This window comes from Peromyscus maniculatus, chromosome 12, assembly GCF_049852395.1.
Source record: "Peromyscus maniculatus bairdii isolate BWxNUB_F1_BW_parent chromosome 12, HU_Pman_BW_mat_3.1, whole genome shotgun sequence".
Taxonomy (NCBI): Eukaryota; Metazoa; Chordata; class Mammalia; order Rodentia; family Cricetidae; genus Peromyscus; species Peromyscus maniculatus.
In genome coordinates this window covers 81,085,325-81,103,755 of record NC_134863.1, presented here as the reverse complement: position 1 = coordinate 81,103,755, position 18,431 = coordinate 81,085,325, and the positions used below count along the sequence as shown (strand labels likewise).

The window sequence follows — 18,431 nt, the reverse complement described above, 5'->3', positions numbered from 1 at the left end:
CCCTCTACCCTTCCCCTCCTGGTACGGACACTACAGCAGAACCCAGCGGCTTGTCTACGGCAGAACCCAGCGGCTTGTCTACAGCAGAACCCAGCGGCTTGTCTACGGCAGAACCCAGCGGCTTGTCTACAGCATTGCTGTCAATCCACTGCCCAAGGCTTCCGACAAAAAGCAAACACTGAGACTCTGGCGTCCTTTTCTTACTCTGCTGCTGCAGTTACTTCTCCGGTGAACTCTGTACCCGTGAGTCTGGACGACAGTGACCCCAAATCTGTAAAGCTTAAGTAGTAAGAGTGTGTGCTAAACAGGTGCCCAGCAGGCACCGGTGGCTCGTTGACTCTGGAAACCGGCTGAGGAATAAATCGGAGATTAGCCATGTATCTATCAGAAGTGGTGCCTATCAAGAGGAGGCAGGGTGAGGAAGGAGCAGAGGTGTCAGATGCCAAGTGTGGTGGCTGAGTGATAAAGGCTGCCCATAGTCTCTGGCATTTGAATGTGTGGTCCCCAGCTGGCAGCCCTGCCTGGGGAGGCTTAGGAGGTGTGGCCTTGCTGAAGGAAGTGTGTCACTGGGGTTGGGCTTTGAGGTTGCAAAGACTCCTCGATGAGGTCTCTGCTTCCTGCTTGTGGTTAGATATGTGCCCTCAGCTGTGGCTGATGCCATGCTTGGTGCTGGCTGCCAGGCTTCCCCAGTGGGACGGGACTGATGGGCTCTTACTGTCAGCACGAAATACACCCTTCCTTCTCTAAGTTGCCTTGTCATGGTTTTTTATCGCAGAAAAGGAACTGGAAAGTAACTATCACACCAATGGTACACTTTTCTTATTTGATTTATACAAATAAATCACACACCGCTCTCATACACTGTTGGTGGGAAAATTACTACAACTCTAAGTGGCAAGGAAACCACATAATCATTTACTTAGAACGAGCAACTGTATGCTTATGAATTATCTCTGAAGGTACATTTTCACCAACGTAAAAACACATGGCTAAGAGCTATTCATCACAGAATTTTCTGTAATCACTACATTATCAGTAATCGCAATACACGGGTAACAACCTAATACGGAAACATGGGAGATGACTGGATAGAAGCACCAAGCATGCCTGACACCATGTAAACGAGAAGACGGAGGATAAGTGCTTTCCAGGATACGGTAAATGAGAAAAGCAAAAAAATAAAAGTGCGTTTATAGCTCACCCTTAATATAAGGAAGAGGAATAAACTACACACCGACAGGAAACATTCTATGTTCTGTACCTGCTCTTTACCACAATAATAAACAACAGTAGAAAACAGTGATGTGAGTGGGAACATGGAATGAGAAGCAGACTGGGAGGCTCTCTGCATACACTGCTGCTGTCAGAACGTTGTTAATAACCTGCAGACCTTGAGGAGCTCTTCCTGAAGAGCAGGAGGTCACTGCTCCGCATAGACATGTCACAGGCCATCCATCTGCCATTTGGTGCCCATGAAACCAAAAGTAAGGCCAAGCAATAAGAAAAATGAAACCAGTTTGCTTACTCATTCATTAAAAAAAATTAACTCTGGGTGCACCTGCTATGGTGTGAGCGCCGTCTTCTTGTTTAGAACAAGTCAGATTAGACACCACAAAGCCCAGAGGGAAGGGCTGGCTTTGCGTTTCAGTGGCAAAGCCCTCTCTGTCCAGCATGCTGGAGGCCCCGGGGTGCAGACCCCCCACCGTGAAGTGGCGCTGGGACTGCAAGAGGGTTCCGGGGCAAGGGAGCCACTCTGGACAACTGCAAAGAGCATCTTTTTGCAGGATGACAAGACAGTGAGTGGTTAGGTGGGTCCTACAACTGCAGGAAGAAGACTAACACAGTGGTCCTGGGGCAAGGAGAGGCCTGCCCTGGGAGGAACACTGGGGGCAGCTTCCGGAGGAGATGCTGTGGAAGAGAGTGAGCAAAGATAAGAGGTAAGAGGAGGGGAAACACAGCAAAAGCAGGATCATACTGGACATATAGTTATGGCTTTGGGTTTTAGTCTCAATGAAGAACTTTAATTAATTAATTGATTATATATATTGTGTATGAGTATTTCTTTGCATGGATATGTGTGTACCATGTATATGGCTGCTGCCCTCAGAAGTCAGAAGAGGGCATTGGATCCCCTGGAACTGCAGTTACAAACAGCTGTGAGCCACCATGTGGGTGCTGGGAATTGAACCCAGTTCCTCTAGAAGAGTGGCAAGTGCTCTTAACCACTGAGCCATCTCTCTAACCACATAATGGAGAGTTTAAATGTCTGTTTCCAGAGGGGCAGGGGTTCATTTTTAAGGCTGATCTCATGTAGCCCAAGCTGGCATTAAACTATGGATGCTCCTGTTTTTCTACCTTCAAAATGCTTTGACTATAAGTATGAGGCATCATGCCCAGTGTGGTTTTTACTTTTTAAGAACAGATGTATTTTATTTTCAATTGTATGTGTGCATGTGAGTGTGCACATGAGTACTAAGCATCCTTGGAGGCCAGAGGTGTCAGATCCCTTGGAGCTTGAATTACAGGCAGTTGTCAACAGTTCAATGTGGGTGCCAGGAATTGAACCTCAGAGCCTGTGCAGCATCTCTGAAGAGCAGTTTGAAATTTCATGAAAAGAGACTTGCTGAGATGATGCGCAGGGAGCAGCAAGCTGCCCTTGAGCCCCAGCTCCAACACCCATTTACTGAGTAATTCACAGTGGTACTTAAGCTCTTCAAAGCTCAGTCTTAACAACTGTCATGAATAACAGCCTTTCCAACCTCATATTCACGTGTTTCCCTGGATGGACTCTGCCACATGGGATCCCTGTGGCACTGATCTAAGGAGGAAGAGAGGTCTGCATCTGTAGAGGCTCACTGTCCTGTCTCCTGTCTCCCAGAGGTCTGCATCTGTAGAGGCTCACTGTCCTGTCTCCTGTCTTCCAGATGTGTGCATCTGTAGGAGCTCACTGTCCTGTCTCCTGTCTCCCAGAGGTCTGCATCTGTAGGGGTTCACTGTCCTGTCTCCTGTCTCCTAGATGTCTGTGGTTGCAGAGCTAATGAGCTGACTATCTCAAAGCCATTGTGGTGTTTTGTAGAAATTGCATTACAGTTAACTAGCTCCTGGACTCTTGAACTATAGCCTGTTCAGACTTGGGGACTGCTTGTCTCCCAGCAGGATTTCCAGTGAAGACGATGACAGCCACAGGAAAGGTAAATCCTCTGAAGGAGTTAGGTTAGAGTGTGGAATGCCGGCTGGATTCCAACAATGGAACGCCGAAGATGACACAGCTCCTAGAAGCCCCCCGCCCAGGAGGGAGGCGGGGAATTGGCAGACATCGTTTGGCAATTAAACTGTTTAGAATTATTTCTGCCTCACCCTGGTGTTAAGAAGAAGAGGCAGAGAGGAAGGACAGAGCCCTGTAATCTCTGCTACTTAGGAAGCGGAGGAAGGAAGACTGAAGTTCAAGGCTACTGTGGGCAACTAATCAGAACTCCGCATCAAAATACATTTCTTTCTTCTTCTCCTCCTTCTTTTCTTTTCTTTTATTTTACTTTTATTTTTATTTTCAAGACAGGGTTTCTCTGTGTAGCTCTGGCTGTCCTGAAACTCACTCTGTAGACCAGGCTGGCCTGGAACTCACAAAGATCTGCCTGCCTCTGCTTCCCAAAAGCTGAGATAAAAGGTGTGCACCACCACCAGGCCAAAATAAAAATTAAAAGGTGGGGGGAGGGTACACAGGGATACAATTCAGTGAGTATTTGGGCAGCATGCTTCCAAGGTAAGGCAGTTTTTGGCATTTTTCCCCCTGAGCTGGGGTTCCATACCGTGGCTCCCACTAGCCTCTAAGCCAGGATCCACTGGTCTCTCAAGTGTCAGCACCACAGCCCTGTGCGGGCATGCCTGGTGCTAAGACGCTTCATGAGCAAAACTTCAGAAGTCGGCTATATCATCAGAGGAGCACACGTCAGTCAGTGGAGGAGCTCTGGAGAGCAGGGTCTAGAGACAGCCTTCACAGAGGGCACAGCGCCGCACGCCAGGCTGCAGCCCACAAGAAGCCTGTAACCACCCAAACAGGTGTCACGCAAGTGCATCTCGATTCCGACGCACAACTGCGTGGACGCAGCTCCTGGGCCTGCTTGCCATGGACTCCCTGAACACGAGCTTCCTCTCTCCCAGAGCCGTTTACGTCCTAGCTCCAGTGGACCAGCAGTTAGGACTGGAAGAGCGGCGGGGAAGCAAGCGCGGGGTGGAAGCAAGCTCCCTAGCAGAAAGAAGGAAAGAGACTGGCTGCCAAAATGCTGACAACAGGAAAAAAGACGGCAGACAACCGAATACAGCCCGGGACTCTGGCATCGTTACTTTTCAGTCCGAATTTGATACAACAGTGTGCGCGTTACATGTCTCAGTAATTAGCTGGAAAGTGCGGTTGTGTGGAAGATCCGGTCTCCGACGCTAAGACCTACCTTCCTGGGTTTTGTTTCAATGGCCCATGATATCATATGTCAAGCCACACATGAAATCCGTCATGTACAGTTGTTCTGTCAACCCACTCAACTTTACAACAAAACACAAACATGCCAATTACCTACATTAAAAATCGAGGTCAAAACTGGCAAAAATATGTTGCCAACAGCCGAGACAGAGAGCGCGACATCTAGGACTACATTTTCTGTCCTTTCTTTACACCAAGTGCCCTCCATAACACCAACACCCTCAGGAAATGGAGGTGCAGTCCTGGTAAGAGCCAGAGGAAAATGTGGCTTTCTTACAGGACCTCATAATTCAGCATGGCCCCCCAGAGCTGGGAACCTAGAACCCAAACTCTGTCTGACAGCCTGTGCGACTCATGCTCACTCATGAGCATCTCCTCTTGTGACAGAAGTCGGCACTCACTTCGCATTGGTCGAGGATCACACTGTACAAAGCACCAGTCATTTCTAACTACTACTAAGTCTCAAAGAGTGAAAGATAAAGAATAATTAATTCCTTTAGAAAGGAAGAAATGGGGGGCATTTAAATAAGTGTGAATGATATGCATGGAGCCCAAACCAATAGCGGGAAACTACCCACATGCAGATGTTTCGGTCACAACTGAATGTTTGTGCACAGCACGGCCACTCAAATGGCGGCCCTCTGCAAAAGTAGTCTCTGGAAGAAGTGACAGGAGGTTCTCGGCTAGGCCTGCACGCTCTCTTTCTACATAAGAAACTGCATTTCCAAACAAATGGAGCATAGACAGTGTTTTATTTTACATTCGGCTCATATGAAATTCCAACTTACCATATTTGTGCTAAGACAGGCTGAGGTAACCCAGATTGAAAAAAAAAGTTCCTCGCTTGGTCACCTGTAAAGTAAGTGGGGAAGGTTTGAGGAGAAGCAGAGCGGCAGTGAACAGAAATCCTCTTACAGCAAAATTACAGAATCATTTAGGAAGCTGGGTACCTGAGAACGCCAATGACCCCATGGGAAAGGTCAGAGGTCTCTAACATCTAATTCATTACAAACACCTAACTCCACACTTGAAAAGACGGGGCATTTGCTGGGATGGACGCCACCCCCTTGAGGCTGTGGTCAGACAAGATGAGCCACCCAACCCGCCCCAGGCTGCTGCTGCGGCTGCGAGGTGCTGGAGACTTCAGGAGGTGGGGCCTAGTGAAAAGTCTTAGGTCATCAGCCAAGCCTCGGTCCTGAACTGAACCGGTACACTAATATAAGCCTTTCTGTTTTAACACCTGATGTACAGGCTATTTTGTTACAATAAGAGAGGAACACAGAACAAAGCACACACAGAGGACTCCTTAGTTAACAACTCTATAAAAAGCTTTTACTCTGAATATTGACACTGTTGATACTAACACAGAACCCGCAACAATGAAAAAAGTCCTGCCAATCAGTAAACTGGAGAGTTATCATAAAACAAACACAAAAATACCTCCTAGGAAACCCAGATTCCCACTTCCTGCATGGAACTGCTGAATGGTGGCCAAACAGCAGGAAAGGACTTTCAAAGACAGCAAAAAAACCCTCGGAAAGTGTCTGCTGTCTGCTGCTCTCCCAGGCCAGGAAGGGTTAGCACTTTAGTCTCAGGGCACAGGTCTGACCCCATTTAAAGGCTGTAGTGCTCTGACTACAGCCAGATCTCAGAAAGCTGTCCAGCAGGCGGCCGGATACTCATGGAGGACTACTGTAAAGGTTGGAAGGTGTTACAAGAGAAGCAATTTAAGAACATCGTCTCGAGGGCCTGAGAGCGCTCTGGGTAAGAGTCCACACCTGAGGCCCGAGCTCCTGAGCTCCCGAGCTGGACTGCTGAAAGCCATGGCAAGACAGGGGAGACCTGACCCCACAAAGCTATCCTCTGCCTTCTCTACCACTCCAACACACACAACGATGACGATGAACAAAATTTCGAAAACAAGTAACCAAAGCACAGGTTCAGGATGAGGCCAAGTGGATTAAAGGCCCACTGGTCACACGCGCCCACTTCTCCACATGGCAGATTTCGTACTGCTCAGGAAGAACGCACAGGGGCGGACCACACACCAGTGATGAATCCGGATATCGGCTTCAGACTATGGAACTGCTGGTCATGCTTGGCTCTCTCCTCCACGGTTATGGCCCAGATGTCCAGGCTACCTGCGGTCCAAAGACAAGACAGACAGATGTTCAGACACATGATGTCCACAGCACTTTAAAGTTCTTCGGGCATGCTCTAAATGGTGCGATAAACCACTGTCCTTGGAAGATGTGTCTAAAGTCTAAAAGAAGAACAAAGCAATTTAAAAAACAGCGCAAATACTTCCTAGAAACTTGATTCTATGAAAACATAAGAAGTTAGTAATTTATTTCAATACAACTAAGAAACAGACTAAGGTAACTGAAGATTAAAACTCTACCATCAGGTGCCTAAAATGTCACCGGTAAAGTGATGAAAATTTAAGAGGAGCACTAAAAAAAAGTAGTGGTGGCAATAACAGTACTGGTGGTGATGGTGGTGGTGGTGGTGGTGGAGGTGGTGGTGGTGGTGGTGGTGGTGGTGGTGGTGGTAGAGGTGGTGGTAGAGGTGGTGGTGGTGGTGATGGTGGTGGTGGTGGTGGTGGTGGAGGTGGAGGTGGTGGTGGTGGTGGTGGTGGAGGTGGTGGTGGTGGTGGTGGTGGTAGAGGTGGTGGTAGAGGTGGTGGTGGTGGTGATGGTGGTGGTGGTGGTGGTGGTGGAGGTGGAGGTGGTGGTGGTGGTGGTGGTGGAGGTGGTGGTGGTGGTGGTGGTGGTGGTGGTGGTGGTGATGATGGTGGTGATGGCAGTGATGATGTAGTGATGATGTAATGATGGTGGTGATGATGGTGGTGATGGTGGTGGTGATGGTCATGGTGGTGATGGTAGTGGTGGAGATGGTGGTAACTGTGGTGGTGGTGGTGGTGATGGTGGTGGTGGTGATGGTGGTGGTGGTGATGGTGGTAGTGGTGGTGGTGATGGTGATGGTGGTGGTGGTGGTGGTGGTAGTGGCGGTAGCACTCCAACACAAGCAGTATCTTGTGTGACTCTGCAAATATTCAAATATCTGGTAATGGTTGTACAGCTTTGCAAATGTACTAATGATCACCAAACGGCACAGTTAAAACTAGTCAACCATATGATGTTTATATTGTGCCTCACTAAAGTTGCTTCTAAAAATGGCTATTCTGATAAAACTAATGACCAAACACAGAACATATGCTTTTTCAGAACAGTCATTTTCAGAAGCAACGTCAGTGAGGCACAATTCAGACAAATATGAATCTTTAGTCCCCAGTCTTCCAAAAATAATTCACCAAAGTCATTAAATGATGGAGAAAAAACTCTGTAAAAGCCAACCACTGCCCCCAACCTGGGAACATACAGCGCCCATGTTTTACACAATGTGATCATGCTTGTAACACTCTACCTAACACTCTCCTCTGCTCAGGGTGGGCTCTGACAGTGACAGCAGGCTCCACTCAGACACTGTGTCGCAGGACTCAGAAGGGTCTCTGACACAGACACCTCTCCCCTCAGACTAGAGGCCCTACAAAGTAAAAGGACTTTTACTGTCCTGTTGAGCTTCATATTTACCAACAAAATGAAAGCCAAAAATAAACAAATGAAATGATACACTTCATTAAAAAGGTACACCAAAAAACAAAAATCCATGTAACAAAAAAATTACTGAAGGTCTGGAAAAGTCTGATTGGAATCCCAGAGACTTTCATAGGTGTGCTCAGGGGGTGACACATGGCGCCTTCTCATTCTCTTTACAACTGACACAAGACATCTGCTTTACATTTCCTTTTGGTTTCTGGCAATACCAGGGATTGAAAGTAGGGCCTAACGAGGGCATCACACCTTGTGCTGTGTCCACAGCCCTGCCAAGATCACCTTAGCATCGCAAACTTGCTTTGTTAATAGATTCTAGGCTAAGGTGCAACTCGGTGACAGGTGCTTGCCTAACATACATCAGGTCCCGGGTTCAACCTCCAACATGACAAGAAAACAGGGCACGCATGAATAACATGCCAGAAAAACATTGTACCCAGACTTATGAGTTTCAAATGGATAAAGTAAAGCAAAAAACATCACGCTTCAAACCCAGGCTATGAAAGAGCATAACATGATCCACTCAGTTCAACAAAGAAACTATGTAAGCAAGATGCTGAGACGGGCGGGGTCTGAGAGCAAGGAGGAGGCGTCAGCTACCCGTGCACCTTATCTGGATTTCAACTTGAACAAAAATAATGAAAAACTGCCTGAAGTCTGAACTGCATATAATGTGAATTTTATAGGTAGGATACGTGTATGAGTTTTAGAGGTTTGGTAATAGTAGTGTACTTTAGTTTTTAGTAAATAAACACAGTAAAACCTTCAGAGATGAAAGGTTAAGATGTCTTGGAGTTACTTCAAAACAACCCACTGAAACAAAATGGAGTCCCTAGTCACTGAAGCATCCCAAGGCATACTATGAGGGTTGACTGTGTAATTTTCTCTATTCATGTTGGTTTGTTTCTGTGGCAATGAAGACTGAACACAGGACTTCACGCACGTTGTTGGCAAGCACGCTACCTCTAAGCTACACCCCAGTCAATTCAACTCTATTAATTTATCTGAAATATCCCATCATTGAAAAGTCTTAAAATCTGGCCCCAACTTATATTAAGAAATCAATTTTCAAAACTTACCACCAAAAGGTGTTGGAAACTGAGCCATGGTTCTGTTACGTTTACCTTGCTAATCGACGCCTGTAATTAAAACGGAATACGTAAGTTTAGGAAAACTTCAGGTCTGTATAAAAACACACTAACATGTCGTCTTTAACTGTCAGACATCAACACCAGAGCTAGAGTACAGCCCTACACATCAAAGTCACAATGAAAGGGTTCTTCATTCATTCCCTGGACAGATTCTCAGTGCCAGAAACAAGGGTGGCTGCTGGTAGCCTGGCAACAGGGAGCTGGTGCACGGCCAGCTAGGACAACCTGTTTACTCGCCAGTGCCATATCTGACACTTGGTAACGTGTCTTCTTAACCATCTATATCTAAGCACTCATCCTAACGTAAGATGAACACTGTATAAGGTGGTACATCGTTCCTATCATTTAATCGCATGCATGGCCCAGCGTCAGGCTCTAACTCCACCCTGAATTGCAGGTAAGGAAGAGAGAGAAGGGAACCGAACAGGATAGATGCCATAGCCTGCGCGTTCAAGAACGACACTGAACTGCTCCATGAAGAGTCTGGGAACAGGCAGTCAAGAGGGCTCAGGGGATAAAAGCACTTGCCACCCAACAGTGCAAACCTGATCACCTGAGTTCAATGCCTGTAACCTACGTCAAGGTGGACAGAACCAACCTCGTCAAGTTCCTCTAACCTCACACTGTGGTACGCACACTCACACACAAATCATAAAGGGCTACCCTTCAAAAATACAGTATAAGAGGGATGCTGGGCCTCCAAACTCAGCACTTAGGAGGTGAGGGCAAGAGGTCAAGGTCATCCCAGAAACACAGTGAGTTTAAAGCCCAGTTAGGCTACATAAAGCTATTCTCAAAACAAAACTATAAGATACATTTAAACAGTACTCATTTAGTAATGCCTGCCCAGAATATCAAACCAATGTTCCAAAATTTCCCATCAGGCATTCCTGCTCATGAGCAGCCAACAAAAAACAAAATCCTCTTCCACAAATAAAAACTTCAGACTTAAAGACTCCTTTTCTTCTTATTTGTGGTGGGTTTGAATTTGACGAACAGTGGCCTTAGTCTGCCATTGGTTGTGCTGTTGGGGGAGGCAGGCGTGTGGCCTTGCTGGAAGAAGTGTGTAACTGGAGGAGGTGTGTGGCCGTGCTGCAGAAGTGTGTAACCGGAGGCAGGCTGGGGAGTTAAAGAATCTCACCATTTCTAGTTTGCTCCCTCGGCTTGGTTTGCCAAGTCTGCCAGGATGTAAATTCTCAGCTTCCTGGTCCAGCCATCATGCCTGCACTCTGCCCACTTCCTGGTCCAGCCATCATGCCTGCCCTCTGCCCACTTCCTGGTCCAGCCATCATGCCTGCCCTCTGCCCACTTCCTGGTCCAGCCATCATGCCTGCCCTCTGCACACTTCCTGGTCCAGCCATCATGCCTGCACTCTGCCCACTTCCTGGTCCAGCCATCATGCCTGCCCTCTGCCCACTTCCTGGTCCAGCCATCATGCCTTCACTCTTCCCACTTCCTGGTCCAGCCATCATGCCTGCACTCTGCCCACTTCCTGGTCCAGCCATCATGCCTGCCCTCTGCCCACTTCCTGGTCCAGCGATCATGCCTGCCCTCTGCCCACTTCCTGCTTCCTGGTCCAGCGATCATGCCTGCCCTCTGCCCACTTCCTGCTTCCTGGTCCAGCGATCATGCCTGCCCTCTGCCCACTTCCTGCTTCCTGGTCCAGCCATCATGCCTGCCCTCTGCCCACTTCCTGATCCAGCCATCATGCCTGCCCTCTGCCCACTTCCTGGTCCAGCCATCATGCCTGCGGCTGCCATTCTCTTCCTCCCTTCAGCTTACTCAGAACATCTGCAAGCTCAGTTTCCCAAGAGCATGCTCTCTTACTTAACTCATACAATGCTTCTGTAATTGACAGCTCATACACTTCTTATCCAACTTTCCAAAAACGTCCAGCTCTGTATTTGTTTTGTTTTTCCAGTCAGGGTTTCTCTGTGTGGCACTGGCTATCCTGGAACCAGCTTTGTAGCCCAGGCTGGCCTCAACCTCAGAGCTCTGCCTGCCTCTGCCTCCTGAGCGCTGGGTCTAAAGGGGTGAACCTCCACTCCCGGCTAAGCTCTGGATTTTTAAGGCAACTACTTAACACACACGAGAGAATCCGCTGTTCGTTCTGTCTGACTAAGCTCCATCCTTCACTGTTTTCTCCAAAATAAAGACAAGTGATTAACCCCTTGTGCCCGGCCACTCCAGACCCCACCGCTTTCTTGCTGGGCCATCCGTTTTGCAAACAAGTATCTTAGATTTGCCAGGTCTGTTTCATCTGGAAATAAACATCTTCTCTCTGTCCATTACAAACCCTAGGTCTATGAGCCACCTGGGCCAGAACTGACTGTTGTAGCGCCTCGGACTCAGGCCTTTACCCTTCAGTGGGGGGTTTGCTGGACTTGCGCCGGTTCACATCTAGGTAGTTTCCCCTGATTCCTATTTTACTTAAGTGTTTTTAGTAAGGAATGGATGCCAGTTTTTTAGAAGCTTATTTCTTAGCTACTAGTGAAGTAATCACCCATTTTCCCTTTTATTAGCATTCTGGGTTTTTCTTCTTTCTTTCAGAGTTGGGATTTGATCTGAGCCCCACATGCTAAGCAAGTAAGTACTCTACGACGGAACTACACATTAGCCCTGACACTGAATTACAGCGACTGGTCAGCTAATATCAAGTTATCCTAGACTTCTGTAATAAACACAATTCAGACAAGCGTGCTCTTCTTTTGCAGCACGGTTTGGTGTACCATAAAGCGATGGATCTGGAGGAAAGGGGTCTATTTACCTCCCTGTAAATTACAAAACTCTTAAACAGTACAAAATGTATAAAAATGATTGGCAATATATACAATTGAAATATGACCAGAAAAAAATATTTTAGAGATTAGTGTGAATAAATCTTTAAGAAACAAACATTGGTTACCGAAACCATTCCAGAAAGAAAACTGAGGTGCCCTCAATTTAAGTTATAATCAGTGCACTCTTAATATTAGGCTATAATATGAGAGCACTAAAAAGCATACTGTGGTGGTCTTCTAATTGTACTGAAATGTGATTTTGATTGTATGTTAATAAATAAAGTTGCCCGGGGGTCAGAGCTATTAGAGCCATAGACAGAGTGTGGCGGTGGTGGCACACGCCTTTAATCCCATAGATCTCTGTGTGTTCAGGGATACAGCCAGCATTGGAGACATATGCCTTTAAGACCTAGGGGGCTGTACATTCAGACAGTGACGAGGCAGTCATGTGTTTGGGTTTACAACCAATGAGAAGGCAGAAAAACATACTATAAAAAAAACGAACAGACAGGACATAGCTCTCTTTTGGGAAGCTGGGACACCGCAGGCAGAAGGGTGAGATTTTAGCTCTGAGCTCTGACCTCTCGGCTTTCTCTTTTACATTGTTTCTGTGTTTCTTATTTAATAAGACTGTTGATTACATCAACAGCATACTATTCTTTTTAGTAAGCATACATTTATTATACGAAACAATAAGTTCATCATTTTTTCATACACACCATTCTTATAAATACCATGTTATTCCTTACTTTAAGGATTTCACAGCTCCTTGGGGGAGTCAAAACTAGACAGAATTATAGTAACTGACGGCCGAAGTATAATCAGTTCCTGTCAGAGAACCTAAGAATAATGGCTGTTCACCACAGAAATGGATTCCCATCCCATGTAGTTTTCTTCCACAAAGAACAGCTTGTAAGATGCAGGGGAAGTAGAGACGCCCTGCTGACAGCATCCCCACTGACAACCCTGCACTGAACATCTGCCGAGGGACAACCCTGCAGACTCCACCCTGAGTCCAACATCTGGGATAGGATGCTTTTCTATCTCTTCCACTTCCTGACTACTCCTCGGAACTCCTGGGGTCACTGATCTTTGATCTTTGCAGGCTAGTAGTACACGATCTATCTAGTAAAACTTAAACCACCGTGAGGACTGAAGGTGTGCCTCCTCCCAGCCTCGTTCACTAACCTAACAGTCAAAGGCTGATCTAAGGATCAGGCTGGAACGCTCTCACAGACTGTCCTTCTAAGCCTAAGTCCTCCAAATGCCAATCACTGCTAAGTTCTAAGCTCCCAGGGAACCTGAGATGAAGGCGTAACAGACAGATGAAGTGAGAGGAGAAACCCTGCAGGCACTCACTGGTCCTTTCAGTTCTGTACCACCTGGGCAGTCCGTGCCACCTGGGCAGTCTGCGGCTGAACCATTGTGGCTGGCCTTCAGTTCGTAATCACCCACCTCAGCCTCCCTAGCAAAGACTACAAGCATGCACAACACCAGTTGCCATTTTATTAATTAATTTGAAAAATGATTTGTAAAGAGCTGTGGTGTTTCAGGAAAATGATCACATGCAAGACACCATAAAGCCAGGCTCTTGTCGCTGCTGTAGCAACCGAAGCCTGCTGCTGGGCCTCTGGCCCCTTATTAGACCCCAAACTCCGTTCAAAGCACACAAGGCTAGCTACCAAGAGAAGAGGAACCAAGTTCCCCCTACTGTGCTGTCTATGAGCCTTGCCCCAGGATGGGGCAAGTGAGGGGAGGTGCAGAGACCAAAACTCCAACAGAAATCCAGTATTTCTGGGCAAAACAAAAAAGGTCCCTGTAGAGTGTGGAGAAGATGAGAAAGAAGAAACTGGAAGAGAACGCCTGGGCCTGTGAATGCACTACACTGTTCTCAGGCCCACACCTGATCTGTGGTTCCAAGACAATCACAGTGGCACAGAACTAGTCTTGAAAATTGAAGCAGGAATGAAGGACCCACTGGACACCAGAGAAAATTTACAGTGCAAACCTAACTCAGACACCTGGAAAAACCTACGGTCAGCATTGTTCTGGAGAGGAGACCAATGGAAACAGCATGAAACCACACAGCTATAGAATAAAAAAGTGATGGAAACGTCTAGATTGGACTAACTGAGGTGGAAAGTCACATCCTCAGTGTGGGTGGGAGCTGCCCACGGGCTGGGGTCTAAGATAAAAAGGAGAAAGTGAGCTGAACACCAACATTCTTCTCTTTGCTTCCTGATGTTAGTGTGACCAACCGCTTCACACTCTTGTTGCCACTCCTAAGTACAAGCAAAAGTGAGACTTTTCTTACACTGTTCTTAGCAGGTGTTTGGTCACAACAGTGAGCAAAGTGGCCAAGTACAGTACATTCAAAAAAAAAATCACAACAACATATTATGGTGGTATTGTGTTCCCCAAAATATTGTGCACCCTAATAAACTTATCTGGGGTCAGAGACAGAACAGCCACAATATTAAACACAGAGGATAGGCAGTAGTAGCACACGCCTTTAATTCTAGCATTCCAGAGGCAGAAATCCATGTGTTCAAGGATACAGCCAAGCATGGTGACTCACGCCTTTAATCCCAGGGAATGGTGGTAGAAAGCAGAAAGGTATATAAGGCGTGAGGACCAGAAACTAGAAGCATTTGGCTGGTTAAGCATTAAGGCTTTTGAGCAGCAGTTCAGCTGAGACCCATTCTGGATGAGGACTCAGAGGCCTCCAGTCTGAGAAAACAAGACCAGCTGAGGATCCAGCAAGGTGAGGTAGCTGTAGCTTGTTCTGGTTCTCTGATCCTCCAGTATTCACCCCAATAACTGGCCTCAGGTTTGATTTTATTAATAAGACTCTTTAAGATTCCGGCTACAACGTATGCCAACTCCCTAATGACAAAATGTGGAAATTATCTCTTAAGTCTTTAGAACAGCTATCATACTTTCCATGAGGCATAAGTGACGTGAATGGGATGGGAAGATATACATTCTCAGCAGAGAAAGAGAAACCTAGCTTTAAAAGAATGGAAATTTCTGAATACCAGGATAGCTACAAATATGATCCAACACTACTGTAGACAACAACATCATTAAATGAAGGAGGAAAAAAAAAAAACAAGAAAAAAAAAAGCAATATAAACCAGAAGAAATAATAAAAATACAAACGGGGAAGAAACAAGCAGATTTAAAATCTACTTCTTTAGAAAACAATGGCAAAGAATGAGGTCAAGTGTCTAGAAATGAAGATCATCTCTCCAAGTCTACAAGATCCAGTGAGAGGAAGGCAGGGGACAGCCTAGGATGACGACAGGGGCCGGGGCAGTGTTTCCAGGAGCTAAGTAAAGAACAGACCACTGGGATCCTCTTGTGTTTATTACAGAAAGAACCTTAGGAATGAGAGCTTTCCCGGAAAAGAAAGCCTCCAGGATTGCTGGTGAACTCGATCAAACACTGAAGGGAAACAAGACACAAGTCAGGCAGACGTCTTCAAAAAGGACACGTCACATGCTCTTCACCTCCTGTCTTTACACAAAGCCCAGACAGACAAAATCAATAAGGTACAGCGAGACCCCTAGAATACAAATGAAAAGTCACTCCCAAATCACAGTTCAAATGAATGTAATTTATTTTACTGATAGCAGAAAGCAGAAAGCCCATATAACGATTTCCATGGACTCAGAAGAAAGTTTTTCACAAAAACTCAACTTTCAATAATGAATTTTTTAAAAACAACCTCTCAGTGAAACAGAATTTGTAGGAAGCTTCTTCGAAAGAGAGGTAGTAGTGTCTATGAAAAGATCAGCAGGGCCTGCAAGAGGGCTCAGTGGGTAAGGGCGCCTGCAGCCAAGTCCCAGGACCCCAGTTTGATACCCAGGTCCACAGAGTGGAAAGAGAGACAACTTTTGCAAGATGTCCTCCCCCCTCTCCATCTCTCTCTCTTACACACACAAACTTCAATATAGCAAACTCCAGAAAATCTAGAAAACAACAGTTAGTAGAGCTGTAGGATAAAAGGCAAATGTACTAAATAAAATCAACAAAATTCTTATACATTGCCATAGAGGTAATTATAAAGTGAAAATAAGAGAAACAAGCCAGGGTAGAGAAATGGATCAACTGTTAAGAGCACTGTGTTTGTAGAGAACCCAGGTCCAGTTCCCAGCACCTACATGGTGGTTCAAGGCTATCCACAACTCCAACTCCAGGAGATCTGATGCTTTCTTCTGACCTCTGTAGGCATCAGACATGCATGTGGTACACATACACAATTAATTACAGGCAAATACTCAAACACATAAAATAATTCTAAAAAAATTTCTTGAAGAAATATGATCTTATTTTGAGTTAGCACCACAAAAATCTATCACTGCTCAGTACAATTTACAGGAAAGGAATGGTACAGGGGCCACACCTGCAATCTCAGCACTGGGGAGGCTAAGAGGAGGATGTCAAATGCTAAGCTAGTTTGGAATATGGGTGCGACCACATCTAAAACAAAGCAAACATGAGTCCTCTATACTGAAAATAACAAAATATTGCTATAATAATAAAATATTCAATAATTTCATTGAAAATAAAAAATGCAAGAAGACCTAAACAATGGCAATATACCATCATGAACTATAAAGGGTTCAATTTTGTTAGACCAGCAATTTTCCTCCAACAGACCTGAGAGCGTTTCAAACAATCTCAATCAAAATTCCAAGACTGGTAACGGGAACTGCAAAGCTGGTATTAATGCTTACCCAGAACTAGAAGGACCCCTGAGAGCTTAACCACCGAGAGTTTAAAAAGAGAACAACGGCGGGGGATGGGGGGGGGAGTGGGGGTAGGGGGGTGCACCATCTGATTCCAGGAGTCACTACAAAGCAACAGTCAAGAACCTCCAAGCTGCTGCCTGGAGGTTGGCATCCATGTTTGCTGCCTGGAGGCTGGCATCCATGTTTACTGTCTGGAGGCTGGCATCCACGTTTGCTGCCTAGAGGCTGGCATCCATGTTTACCATCTGATTTCCGGCAAAGCTGCATGGGCGACTTAAAGACTTTCTGACAGAGCGAGACCAGCTGCTTTGCCACGCAGGCACCCCTGAAGAACACTGACCAACATCTAACACAAAAACACAGAAAACCACACAGCTTTAAACGAAAGATGTTTTAAAGACTAGAGGATATGCTCATGCCTTGGGCTAGACAGTGTTTAAAACACAAACAGTATAATTACTAAAAGAAAAAAATGACAAATTGGCCTTCGTGAATATTTAAAAAAATTCTTTAAGAGATAGCAAAGATAAAAAGAATACACCCAAGTCCCAGTAGACAAACACTTCTAACACGTACATCAGGCACGGAGCCCGTGTCCAGCAGACACAGAGGGCTCGAGTAACTTCAACTTAACAAGCACATGAAAGGATGACCACCAGATCAGCCACCAGAGAAGCACCCACCATTGCCACTTTCTGCTACAAAGTCTACTTTGAAAACATCTGTCCATGCCCTGTGTTGGATGTCGTGGAGTTAGACCCTCCCGACTGCTACATGGAAAACAACGGAATGTTGACAAACACAGCCGCCGTCTCAAGCTACACAGCTGGTCACTGGTCCCCAGGGTGGCAGTGCTGAGGTAGTGGGACCCTTAGGAGTATGTCTGGGAGAGAAAGTAATGCCTTTGATTTACTTGCATGGTATCAATTTGAACAAAGTACAATGATAAACATGTATGAAATGTCGTAATAAGGGCTGAAGAGATGGCTCAGCAGTTAAGAGCACTGGCTGTTCTTCCAGAGGTCCTGAGTTAAATTCCAGCAACCACATGGTGGCTCACAACCATCTGTAATGAGATCTGGTGCCCTCTTCTGGCCTGCAAGCATAAATGTAGGCAGAACACTGTATACATAATAAATAAATAAATCTAAAAAAAAAAAAAGTCATAATAAAACCAAGTATTTCATATGATAATTAAAAAGATTTTTAAGACAATATACAAACAGGATGCGGAATCAGGGATTTTAAGTGTAGGCCGTGCACACTGGGAGGCCTGAGCACAACCCGCAGGGCTCCATGTGTTTCTGCCTCCTCGCTGCTGGAGTCCCAAGTGCCCACCACCACGTTGGGCCTTTTCAGGTGGGCTGGGGGAACAAACTCTGCTCTTCCTGCTTGCACAGCAGCCTGGGACTATTGTTTCAGCTCTGGTTTTTAATCTTTTTATTGAAACGATTTAAGATGATCTTCAAAGCTGATTTCTAGGTCTTATCTCCTTCAAAGGACAACTCAAAGTCCTCCCCTAATGTAGATAATGGTCTACATTGTCTCAAAATAACTGAGTTGGCTTAGCTGAGGATGTACTAGCAATGACGCTTGTTACTGGAGAGCTGGAGTCAATCAGGGAGAGTTAATACAAAAACGTGTGTGCATGTGTA

The 18,431-nt window shown here is 46.0% G+C and overlaps 1 protein-coding gene across 14 annotated transcripts in view; it reads right to left on the bottom strand.

Moving 5' to 3' along the window:
• The window catches only part of Itsn1 (intersectin 1), a 188,927-nt gene that overhangs the window by 125,733 nt on the left and 44,763 nt on the right, over positions 1-18,431 (bottom strand). For 10 of the 14 annotated variants that reach the window (XR_013043866.1, XR_013043867.1, XR_013043869.1 and 7 more), the window contains exons 2-4: positions 9,168-9,227; positions 6,523-6,615; positions 5,263-5,326 (exon numbers count right to left, since the gene is read on the bottom strand). Coding sequence is in view for 8 of the 14 variants with exons in the window: in XM_076549210.1 (XP_076405325.1) it covers positions 5,263-5,326; positions 6,523-6,615; positions 9,168-9,195 (185 nt within the window). In the remaining 6 variants the exon portion in view is untranslated. Of the gene's footprint in view, positions 1-5,262; positions 5,327-6,505; positions 6,617-9,167; positions 9,228-10,380; positions 10,763-18,431 lie in introns of those variants that run through there. The other 4 variants (XM_076549205.1, XM_076549211.1, XM_076549209.1 and 1 more) reach the window with 3 other exon arrangements.